General features: G+C 38.9%; 1 protein-coding gene across 7 annotated transcripts in view; it reads right to left on the bottom strand.

Moving 5' to 3' along the window:
• sec23a (Sec23 homolog A, coat complex II component) overlaps positions 1-12437 on the bottom strand; it is a 103912-nt gene that overhangs the window by 56595 nt on the left and 34880 nt on the right. For all 7 annotated transcript variants that reach the window (XM_078233760.1, XM_078233756.1, XM_078233759.1 and 4 more), the window contains 3 exons: positions 11083-11319; positions 7486-7565; positions 778-922 (listed from right to left, as the gene is read on the bottom strand). In XM_078233760.1, the coding sequence (XP_078089886.1) occupies positions 778-922; positions 7486-7565; positions 11083-11319 (462 nt within the window). The remainder of the gene's footprint in view (positions 1-777; positions 923-7485; positions 7566-11082; positions 11320-12437) is intronic.

The raw sequence follows: 12437 nt of genomic DNA, 5'->3' as shown, positions 1-12437 counted from the left end.
ACAACCCACACACAGCCATCGATTTTACTCTACCCTGATGGATAAATACTGGAGGGACTGTGGCTGAGAATACTTGCCACACATTCTGGTCCATTGCTGGAATCACAAAGGCCAAAATAGGCCTCTTCTACACTGGACATAACAGGATACAACAGCCCAATGCATAATTTTGACCAGCAAGACAAAAAATAGAGAATACGTCCATCTAAACAGCTGAATTAGCAGTCGGCCCCGGTCTGGAGTACGTCAGACTATCTTGACATTCCTACAATTCAATCCATCCTATTTCACAGTAAGATTCCTACCTAAACTTTAGCCTAAAGAGCAATTAAAGTCAAAACTGACAGTCAACTAATTCAGGTAAGATACAATACAGCACTGAAGAAGTGAAATGAGCGCTTGTTATTTGCAGATCTCCAAGGGGCCATAGGTAGTCCTTCCTCACCATTGAATTAAATATTTCATTTGGAAGTGGAGGACAGACGTTTGAAGACAATTGAGATGATGCACAATTTCTTGCAAACCAAAAATATTCAATCTAAAGATGGTTTGGATGTGTGTGTGGGGCAGTGGCACGTGTAATCTGGCATGTTAACATACAGACAAATCACCAGCTAACAATATAAAATAGTTACACTTCTAGCAGGGTACATCACATAGGCAAAATAATAGTTGTGATAAATTCAACTAGGCACTACTCTTAATTTATGTGGTGGCACATCTCTCTTGATTGTTTAATGCACATAAAATAGAATTGCTGAGAGAAAGGTTCCATACCTCCAACAGACCAACAGCAATGGATAGAGCAACTCCAGTGGATCTCAATGGTCTCTTCCCCTGTGGTACGGGCCAAGGGTCACGTTGCAACTCTCCCAAAAGATCAGTCAAGTTCATGTCAATTTTTTGAACTGGTTGTAAAAATCTGTAAAATTATTATTAAAAAAAAAAATTATTTCAGGCACTTCAGGACAAACCATACTCCTTGAAGTGGATGTCCAATTCAGCTCCCCAAAAAGGTGAATCAATAGGTCAACACCAAAGTAAAAAAATTAACAAACTTAAAAATATGATAATTCTCGGACTAAAAGAATCTCCAAGCTCAAAATAATGTTTAATGCACAAAACAGCTCTAAGCTCTATCAATATATTCCATTATTTCATTTAAGATGTGGATGACAATTCTTCATTTACTTATCAGTCTGAGCTTTGGAAAGATTGACTGACAGTAGTTTGTTTCCAACATTTGGAGGTTATCTGCTATTTATTTATAAATGTACAGGAATTGCTGTTGATTATATACTATTTAAAACGGTAACATGATTTAACAAAAAATTACATTTTCTGTCCAAGTGGCAGGAAAACAAAAGCTCCTAACTTAGCTTCAAAATGTTCAGCTAATATATTCTAGTGGTGACAGAAGAAAGCCAGGAAGCTCTTCAGAGTAGGCAAATAATTGTCAGTAGGAAAGTTACCTATTTTGAAGCTTTGCACTTGAAGTCCAAATTCTGTTACATTTTCAAGGCTATTATGGTTGATAACAGCTTGAATCCAAGCTTTCCTTCAAAAATATATGCTTCTGCACCTAGACTTTTAGAATGCTGGTTATGAGGGTTACAGAGGAGCAATTTTCTACAGGTTCCCTCAGCTCCAAACATCTGACCAAAGTATCTCCCTCTTTCCCTCTCCTGCACTAAACAACTCTCATCATTACCGATTCCCATCTCCAACTCATCTCATTTTGCATGCTCTGCTTTTGCTTTCCTCCTGTTCCCTCCAACCTTCTCCATCCATGTTATGGTTCCCCAACAATATATTCATCCTTTCAACCATGGTATGTCACATGGCCTCTTTACTCCAGTGACATCAATCACAGACAAACCTATCTCCAATCACAGTCTTGTATCTCTTAACACACATTGGCACAGTGGTTAACACTGCTGCCTCAATGCCAGGGGCCCGGATTCAATTCCCTGCTTGGGTCACTGCCTGTGCGGAGTCTGCATGTTCTCACTGTGTCTGCTTAGGGTTTCTTCCAGGTGTTCTGGTTTCCTCCCATAGTCTGGAAGACGTGCTGGTTAGGTGCATTGACCATGCTAAATTCTCCCTCAATGCACCTGTGCAGGCACTCGAGTATGGCAACTAGGGGATTTTCACACTAACTTCATTACAGCGTTAATGTAAGCCTACTTGTGACACTAATAAATAAACTTTAAAAATTTGTCTCTCAGCACCTTCCAACCACTCTCCTTTGTGTATTTTCTTGCTAAACAAAACTCCACCATGTCAATTACAGTTGCACTTTAAAACTTCTCTAATTGCTTATTTTTAAATTTCCATTTGCTGCAGTATTTTATTGCAATCTCCTCGATCCTTACCTGCACCTTTGAAACCTTTGTCACAAATAAAATGTTTATTTTCACCCATCCTGATGATTCCCTCTAATATTAGGAACAGAGGAGTATATAACCTCAATAGCCTGATTCACCATTCAATGGCTTAACTCCATTTACCTGCCCTGTTTCCACATACCTCAATATCATAGAATCTTTGCAGTGCAGAAAGAGGCCATTTGCACCGACTCAGCATCTTACCCAGCCCAGGTCCAGGTCCCTGGTGCTGAGAGGCAGCAATACGAACCATTGTGTCACCGTGCCACCCATATACATCCCTGCTTACAAAAATCCATTAACCTCGGTTTTGAAACTTTAAATTGGTCTAGCCTCAGGTTTTTTTTTAGCAGAACAATTATCAGCAGAATGATGAGTAACCAAAGGATATGGATTTAAGGTGATTTTCAAAAGAACCAGAGGCAACATGAGGAAACTTCTTAAAAAAAACAATTTGCTGTTGTGACTTGGAATGCACTGCCTGAACGGTGAAGGAGACAGATTCAATATTAACACTTGAAAGGGAGAACATTTACAGGACCATGGGACTTGGAATGCACTGCCTGAACGGTGAAGGAGGCAGGGGTGTCAGACTAATTCAACTGGGATACTAAAGAAATTGTACAGGTACGATGAGCTATGTTGCTTTGTGATTCAAACACCATGTTTACACCTCTCCAATCAAGTTTCTGCCTCTGCTACAATGCTGGAGCCACCCTCATTAGGCATCAGTAAAATTCTCTGTTACTGCGATTCATTTTCTCTCATCGTTTGCCTCTACCTCTCTGCTGTCTTTAAAGTGATTGACTAGACTATATTTTCTTCCATTTTCCAGTTCAGTTAGATTACCTTTTTCTTGACATTTAAATTTCTTTCACTGCCTCTTTTTTGTGCTCGATTCTTCTTAATCAATTCTTCATCTTTTCTCTGTGCCTGATCTTCACCCCTTAGATTTCCATTTATGTTTCTTTTCATCAGCTCTCTTTGATGTCATCCATTCATTGCTATTCAGTCTTCCTGAAGGACCACTTTTAATGCCCAACACACGGAAGTTTGCATTTTAAATAATGCAGAATTTAAGGGAACTGTACATGCATTAAGAAGGAAATGCCACTAAATATACTGACCAATGAATTCAAAAGATTCCTGTTTTTATTTATCTGGGTATTCCTGACTGCTCACATTCTTCCTGCAGTCAGTAGATGGGGGCTTGGAGCTCCGAAAGCTTGTGTGGCTTTTGCTACCAAATAAACCTGTTGGACTTTAACCTGGTGTTGTTAAACTTCTTACTGTGTCAGTAGATGCAGCAGTGAGACACTTCCCGTTGGTGACACCACAATGGCCAATGTACTTTGTGCAAGTACATTGGCCATGCTGTCAGATATTCTGTTCAGCTATGATAAATAGGCCCTATAGTGCAGCTAGTTTTACAGAAAGACTGACTGACACATTTATCTTGTGACAATATGTACAAACAAATCACTCTCAAGATCCAGGCTTTAAAGAATCATGTACCAAACATTAACTCAGTAGCAACAGCAGAGATTGTATGTGAAAACAAAGCAAATAAAAAAGGGCATAAAACTGACGTGTGCAAAGCGAGAGAAAACAGCAAACTTAATACAATAATGAAGCAAATTGCTTTCTCCATACTTTCCTTGGTGTGTTCACATTGCAAGAGTTAAGTGTGTGATGTACAGGTAAGCACAATCATAGGGCAGACTAATACTTCCATCCCATTTTCTTTCTTTAGAAATAGGCATGGCTGTATAAGATATTTTGCATGAAAATATTAATAAAAATAGCCATGCCCTCAATGGATTTGGTTTTCTGTAGCAAACACGATCCTAGAACATACCTCAATATCCATAAGAGAACTTACTGCAAGGAAAAGAATTGAAAATTTCAGAAAGGCTAGGCCAGTAGTTAGATTTGATCCAAAAGAGGGCATGTTCTTCAAATTAAAACATCTGACAGTTTTAAGGCAGCAAACTTATTTGCAATGGAACAGAAAATTAAGTTGTGATCTCCATGAAAAAATGATAATATTGTACTGCATACTTCTGTAATAATTAAGATTTCAGAGCATGAACGTAAAAAACAGCTTTGTCCAAGGAATCAAGGGTCTAGTGAGAAGGAGAAATTTAAGGAAATTATGATTACTAAAAAAAAAATGTTGAAAAAATTAATGGGACTGAAAGCGGATAAATCCCAGAGCCTGATAATTTACATGACAGGATACTAAAAGGGGTGGTTATGGAAATAGCGGATGCATGGTTGTCATCTTCCAAATGTCTGTAGATTCTCAAACAGTCCCGGCAGATTGGACAATGGCAAAGGTAACAGGGAATTACAAGCTGGTTAGCCTAACACTAATAGTAGGGAAAATGCTAGAATCTATTATAAAGGATGTGATAACAGGACACTTCAAAAATATCAACAGGATTAGACAAAGTCAACATGGATTTAAAAAAGGAACTCGTCTGACAAACCTACTGGTGTTTTTTTAGGATTCAACCAGCAGAATAGATATGGGCGAACTAGTGGACGTGGTGTATTGGGATTTTCAGAAAGCTTTTGATAAAGTTCCACATAAGAGGTTAAAGTTTATTTATTAGTGTCACAAGTAAGCCGACATTAACGCTGCAATGAAGTTATTGTGAAAATCCCCTAGTGACCACTATCCAGCACCTGTCGAGGGAGAATTTAGCATGGCCAATGCATCTAACCAGCACGTCTTTCAAACTGTGGGAGGAAACTGGAGCACCCGGAGGAAATCCACGCAGACATGGGAAGAATGTGCAAATTCTGCACATACAGTGACCCAAGCTGGGAATCAAACTCGGGTCCCTGGCGCTGTGAGACAGCAGTGCTAATTACTGTGCCACCGAGCCGCAAAATTCAAGTATATGGGATTGGGGATATATTAACCTGGATTAAGAAATTCAGCAGACAGGAAACAGAGAATAGAAATAAATGGGTCATTTTCAAAGTGGCAGATGGTAACTAGTGGGGTCCTGCAGCTTGGACCCCAGCTATTCACAATATACATTAATGATTTGGACAACGGAACCAAAAATAATATTTCTAAGTTTGCTGATGACACAAAACTTGGAAAGGCGAGTGGTGAGGAGGATGTTAAGAGGTCCCAAGGTGATTTTGTACAAGTTCAGTGAGTGGGCAAATATGTGATAGATGCAGTATAACGTGGATAAATGTCAAGTTATCCACTTTGGATGGAGAAACAGAATGGCAGAATATTATTTAAATGGTAATAAATTGGGAAATGTCATACAAATGGACCTGGGTGTTCTACCTAGTACAGAGGACCAGCCATGATCATGTTGAACGGCTGAGCAGGCTCAAAGGGCTGGATGGCCTACGCCTGATCTTTTTTTCTATGCTTTTAGGTCTGTGGCCACCCACAGAACAATAGTGGTCAGTTGTATTGCTGAAGCCACTACTATTCATGTATTTTCAAGGTTGAAACGAGCAGCTCAAAAAATTGAATTTACCACAACATTTTCAGTGATATGCGCAAGAGTTTTCTAAATTTTCCAAGCTTAGTGACCAAATTAAAAGCTGCCATATTTGGATCTGCTAACTTTTTCATCTAAATCCTGGTGGCAGTGAAATGCTACTGTAGAGAACACTGCAAACCTGACAAAAAAAACCTATCCACTTAGAATAGTGTCCAGTGGCAGAAGTGCGTGGTGGATTGGACAGACACTTCATTGTCCATTGAAATCCAATCTGAGGGATGAAAGAATCTTCTGTCTGTAAGGGTCATGTGTAAAACAAGCATAGGTGGTCTCAATCCAAATCCTGGAAGTGAGACCATAGCACAAAACAATCTTGTCTCTCAAAGGACATAGGAAATCCTAATGTGGAAAATAGAAAAATCAAAATCAGCGTTGTCCAGGAATGTGGGTCAATTCATCTAAGGTTGGAGTCAGGGCAGAATAGAGGGAGTTCTACAATACTTGGTAGTGGCATTAGGTGCTCAAAACTGAAATTGTTACTATTTTAAAAAAAACATCCTTAGTAATTTGGAAGGTACAGATCAAAAAAAATGGTACAGGCTCTGTAATCTATGTGTTTTTTAAAAATGCTTGAACTAATTGTCCACTTCCCCAAATATTATCACTGTATTGGTCTTTTTGGGCATCTTTACTAACACTGGCAGGAGGAAAAACTCAAAAACGAATGGTTTATAATTTAACAGCACTCAAAATATAGTTTTGAAATTTATATTCCAATCAAATCACTTTCTAACTCATTTGTTAAAAATAACATTTGACTTACAATCTGAATAGCTTAAAAGGAAAAATTCTCATATTAAAAAATTATATGTCGAATTTAGCATCCACTAATTCTGCAGTAATGTATGCATTCTCTAAAACTTAATGTTCAACTCCCACCTGATGTTATTAAAATCACATTAAGTTATTAAATAACTTTTTAAAAAACCAAGAACAGGAAATAACCAAAGGAATCTTAGCCAGTATGTCAGTCATTCTCCACATGACCAGTGCTTATGGTCTAACCAAGTTATGCATGGCTATGTCCAGTGAACCCACGCTCACTCAAAGCTGCACGGCGAATATCCAAATTCACATCATACAAAATCCTACCTGCCTTAGCTGGATTCAAATCCAATATTAGAGGTGCATTAGTTTGCTGTTCCAATGATTTCCCATCAACAAATCAAAAATACAGTAAAATAACTATAAATATTTATCCTTCTTGGATCATACAGGACATCATATCTTTGGTTTGAAATTAAACTTGTATTTTTTTGAAATAGATCAGTTATTCTGATCATGCAAAATAGGAAACTGTCACATCCTGACAAATAATTCCTAATTTTCCTGATCCAAATAACGGTCCTTTTACTTTGAAGTTGCGTCTTCACTAAAATACTATTTCAGTCATCATGAAAAGTGTTAATACTTGTATTAACGGTGTCTGTGCGAACACCTGAAGTTGCTGCCAGTTTTACAGGGTTATGGCAGTGAACTCAGTCAGTTCCACTGCCATCACAACTGTAAAATCTAGGCCATTACCTTTAGGGTAGTGATATCAAGGTGAGGTTTACCTGTTGGATGGAGGTGGCTGCTGAACCTGAGGTCCACGGCTTGCTTGAGTGGCTAATGGTTTTGTTAAGCCCAACATGTCCTATTAACAGAATTAACAGTATAAATTAAAGCCATCAATCATGCACGTTGTCTATTCTTCCACTGAACTAATGCTATTACCTATATTAGCACATAAGAACATAAGAAATAGGAGCAGGAGTAGGCCATCTAGCCCCTCGAGCCTGCCCCGCCATTCAATAAGATCATGGCTGATCTGATAGTGGTTTACCCGCCTGCTCCCCATAACCCATAATTCCCTTATTGATCAGAAATCAATCTACCTGCGACTTAAACATATTTAACGAGGTAGCCTCCACTGCTTCAATGGGCAGAGAATTCCAGAGATTCACTACCCTCTGAGAGAAGTAGTTCCGCCTCAACTCTGTTCTAAACTGACTCCCCCTTATTTTGAGGCTGTGTCCTCTAGTTCTTGTTTCCTTTCTAAGTGGAAAGAATCTCTCTGCCTCTACCCTGTCTCGCCCCTTCATTATCTTATATGTCTCTATAAGATCTCCCCTCAGCCTTCTAAACTCCAACGAGTACAGGCCAATCTACTCAATCTCTCCTCATAAGCTAACCCCCTCATCTCCGGTATCAACCTGGTGAACCTTCTCTGTACTCCCTTCAATGCCAATATATCCTTCCGCAAATAAGGGGACCAAAATTGCACACAGTACTCTCGTTGCGGCCTCACCAGTACCTTGTACAATTGCAGCAAGACCTCCCTGCTTTTATACTCCATCCCCTTCGCGATAAAGGCCAACATTCCATTTGCTTTCTTGATCACGTGCTGCACCTGCAAACTGAGTTTTTGCGATTCATGCACAAGGACCCCCAGGTCCCTCTGCACAGTAGCATGTTGTAATTTTTCACCATTTAAATAATAGTCCCTATAATAATAGCACAAAAGTCATGAAGTAGATTTCAATGATATCAGTTTGCAGGTAATTCTGGAACATTATTCTGATGCAAATAAGGTGATCAAAAAGTACACAAGAGGTTCTTCAATCAGTTTAAACTAAAGAACCTGGATAAAGTTCAGAAAAGCACAAATTTAACTTTTTCAACTAGAGAAGGCAGCATCTATTTTCTCTATTCTGGCTTTAGCTTCAAAAAGCGTGTTGCTCTTTTTGTACTTATTCTACTGCAGGTGCAGCAAAGGTGGTTCAGAAGGCTCTATAATGGCTGGATGAAAACTCATCCATTTGAACTTCATGTTACTGTAACTCACTTGCATATGTAAATGGGCAAAGTCACCTATCAGATGATAAAAGCCTTGGATGTAGAATTTGCAAACAAGTCACATCATATTGTTTTCGATTGCCATCTTAACATTTACTTAAATAACTTTGCAATGATACAACCACATTATTGCAAACCAATACTCTATTCCAAAATCAGAGTAGCGAGTTCCATCCAACAAATATTTAGTAGCATTGCATAGATTGCAATGGAATTTTACATTTGCTGCACCTTGATTTGCCATAATGCTTATTGTGGATTATTTGAATTAGGTCCTCAGGAAATGTGGGTGCAAGTTTGCAATGGTGAGATTTGTGCATAAAAGAACATGACTTCGGGAGAATGGCAAGCTCAACAACATTGCAGGAAATCTTGGACATATGTCTTTGAAATACATTCCACATATCGGACAGCAATTTGCGTTCACTGACCTCACAGAACCGCTCTATCATGCCTGCACCGGCTCTCCAAACGAGCATTATGACTTGGTGCTATTCCCCTGCCTTTTCCCCCATATCCTGCACACTGATTACTTGAAAAGAAACATCAAATGTCCTCTTGAATGCCTCGATCGGACCTGGGTCCACCACACTTCCAGGTAGTACATTCCAGACCCAAAACACTAGTGTGCAAAAGTTTCTCGTATTTGCTTCTTTTGCAAATCACTTTAAATCTATGCCCTCTTTCTTGATCCTTTTACAAGCAGGACAGTTTCTCCCTACGTACTCTGCCAGTCCCATGATTTTCAGCATCTCAATCAAATCCCCTCTTAGCTTTCTTCTCCTCAAGAACAGTCCCAACCTCTCCAATCTATCCTCATAACTGGAGTTTTCCACCCTGGAATCATTCTTGTAAACCTCTTCTGCACTCTCCCCAATACGTTCACATCCTTCCTATAGTATGGCACCCAGAACTGTACATAATATTTCAGTTGAGATCTAATTAGTGTCCTTGTTGTTGTACTCTATTCCCCTTTTAATAAAGCCCAGAATATTATATGCTTTAATCACTGCACTCTCCACCTGTCCTGCCACCTTCAATGATCCGTGCACATATACACCCAGGTACCTCCGTTCCTGTACCCCATCAAGAATTTTACCCCTATTTTATATTGTCTTTCCATGTTCTTCCTACTAAAATGCCTCACCTCACACTTGTCCACATTGAACTTCATCAGCCACCCACCTGTCCACTTCACCAGCTTGTCTATGTCCTTTTGAAGTTCTACACTGTCCTCTGCAGTTTACAATGCTTCCAAGTTTTGTGTCATCAGCAAAGTTTAAAACTGTCCCTGCACACCAAAATCTAGATCATTAATATGAGTCAGGAAAAGCAAGGGTCCCAACACTGACCTCTGGGGAACACCACAACAAACCTTCCTCCAGCCTGAAAAATATCCATTAATCATTACTCTCTGCTTCTATTATTCAGCCAATTTTCTAACCATGTTGCTACTGTCACTTTTATCCCATTAGCTATATTTTTTCTCTCAATTCTGTTGTATGGTATTGTATCAAATGCCTTCTGAATGTCCATCAACATCAACTGCATTATCCTCATCGATCCTCAAAAAAACCCCAAGTTAGATTTCCTCTTTAGAAATCCAGTCTGGTTGTTCCGAACCAACCCACATTCTTCCATGGGACTGCTAATTCTCTTCCGAATATTATTTCTGGAAGGTTGCCCACCACTGATGTTAAACTGACTAGCTTGTATTGGTGGGACTATCCTTGTAGCTTTTCTTTGAACAAGAGCATAACATTTGGAGTTCTCCAGTCCTCTAGACCTCCCGAGTGTAGAGAAAACTGGAAGATTATGGCCAGTGCCCCTGCAATTTCGATTCTCATTTTCGTCAATATGCTTGGATGCATCTCATCCAGTCCCGGTACCTCATCAACTTTGAGCACTGACAGTCTAATCAACACTTCATCAATTTTGAATCCTTCTGCCAAAAAATAAAATTACATGGGCACAGCAACAAAAAGATTCTTTCGCAGCATGTAGTAATCAAACTTGAAATGTAAAAATAATAAAATATACAGACTTTAAAATTTAAATTACAACAGAACCTTTTACAGTTAAGTGAACAATTGTTATTTTTTGTGTTAGATATAAACCATGTCTCCTTTCCTCCAGTTGCACAAATACCAATTAGGTACTTACACATGCTCTGCCATTAGTGTGTTCTTTCAACAAACATAACCTATGCCTACTTTTAATTTTCAAATAAATCATGAAGTTAAATTTTGAAAGTTAGTTTTTAAACACACATGCTTTCTTCTTTGTATGTTTTCCACATCGACACAACTGCCTACCTGAAGCTGCTTTGCTGTTAGGTCTTTTGTGCCTCTGAAGACATAGCTCTTCGAAATACCCTCACAACCAAGCTCATGAACTTGCACCATTCTGCCAAATGTAATAAGACCAACCAAAGCTGTAGGTGGCAAAAGACTCAAGGACATTTGCATAGATTCTTTCAAGGCCTGCAGATCTTCATCTTCCATGCAAGTATCCACAACATAAAGAAAGATTAAAGGCATTTGAGGACCACGCTGTGGAAGAGAAAAAAATAAGCTTTGATCAATACAGATTTAAATCATCAATTGTACACATTTTCTGAAATACCTGAAAGTTCTAGGGACATTATGACATTAACTTTCAGATTCCAGTTTACTAACAAATTTAATTAATTTCACTTTTGGCACTCCAAGCACAGCAGAAAGCAGAACAACAGTCAGGTAAAAGTTATACAATCTGTTCCTTAGCTTTAAAAAATAAGCAGCCAATTCAAGTAAATCAATTTCAGCATTCTGCTGACATTCATGGACACACTAACTTTTGTTTCCAGTTTAGGAAATCAGTAAAGCTCAAAAACTGTAGTCTTGCAATTCCATGTAACCTACATCATCAGTGTTCTGCAACCCTACAACTCTCCAAGAACTCTGCGTCCCCCCAATTCTAAAGTGAGATGGAAATAATCTATTTTGTAATACTTGATACTCATTATCAAGTATGTTAGTGCACAGCTACCAAATAACGCAGGGCCAGTTATGTTAAAAATGCAAAATCACAAACAAGGGGAAAAACAATTTATATGAACTTTATACACAATTGTTGGTTAAATAATTAGGGATTTTCTTCCTTTTGCACTGCCTAGAAAAGTATTTAACAATGGTTTGGAGGCGAGGGCATGGGGACAAATTAGCTTTACAAAGCTTTGAAATTCAAACTGACTGGACCAACTTGATTTACACAAAGGTCACCATTGCAATTAATTCTGCAATTGGTCTTGTCATTTCTACACTATGAATTGTCAAAACTCTAGAAAACTCAAAGAATCCGCATCACATTTTCTCTGTTTATTTACACTAATCCAAATTACCTTCCTCTAATTTCCTTGGCCTTTGCTTGAGACCAGCATCTGAAATTAATGATGCACACTCACAGACTTCATCAGAAACACAAAGGGTATTTATTAATTAGGAAAAACTATAGAGGATCGCAGTCTCACGGCTGCGCTAGAGCAGCCCATTGACTATCCCCTATCCATGTCTTCGAGATGCCTTACGCCCGGGAAAGGACTCCAACTCTTGGGGTGATTATCCACTCTCAGTCCCAATTGGTTTCCCAAGACATATGACCCTCTTCTGCTGTGTTGCCCTTAAAGGGA

Source organism: Mustelus asterias, chromosome 18, assembly GCF_964213995.1.
Source record: "Mustelus asterias chromosome 18, sMusAst1.hap1.1, whole genome shotgun sequence".
Classification (NCBI taxonomy): Eukaryota; Metazoa; Chordata; class Chondrichthyes; order Carcharhiniformes; family Triakidae; genus Mustelus; species Mustelus asterias.
Note: the sequence above shows the minus strand (reverse complement) of the source record. Positions and strands in the feature narration are given on the sequence as shown.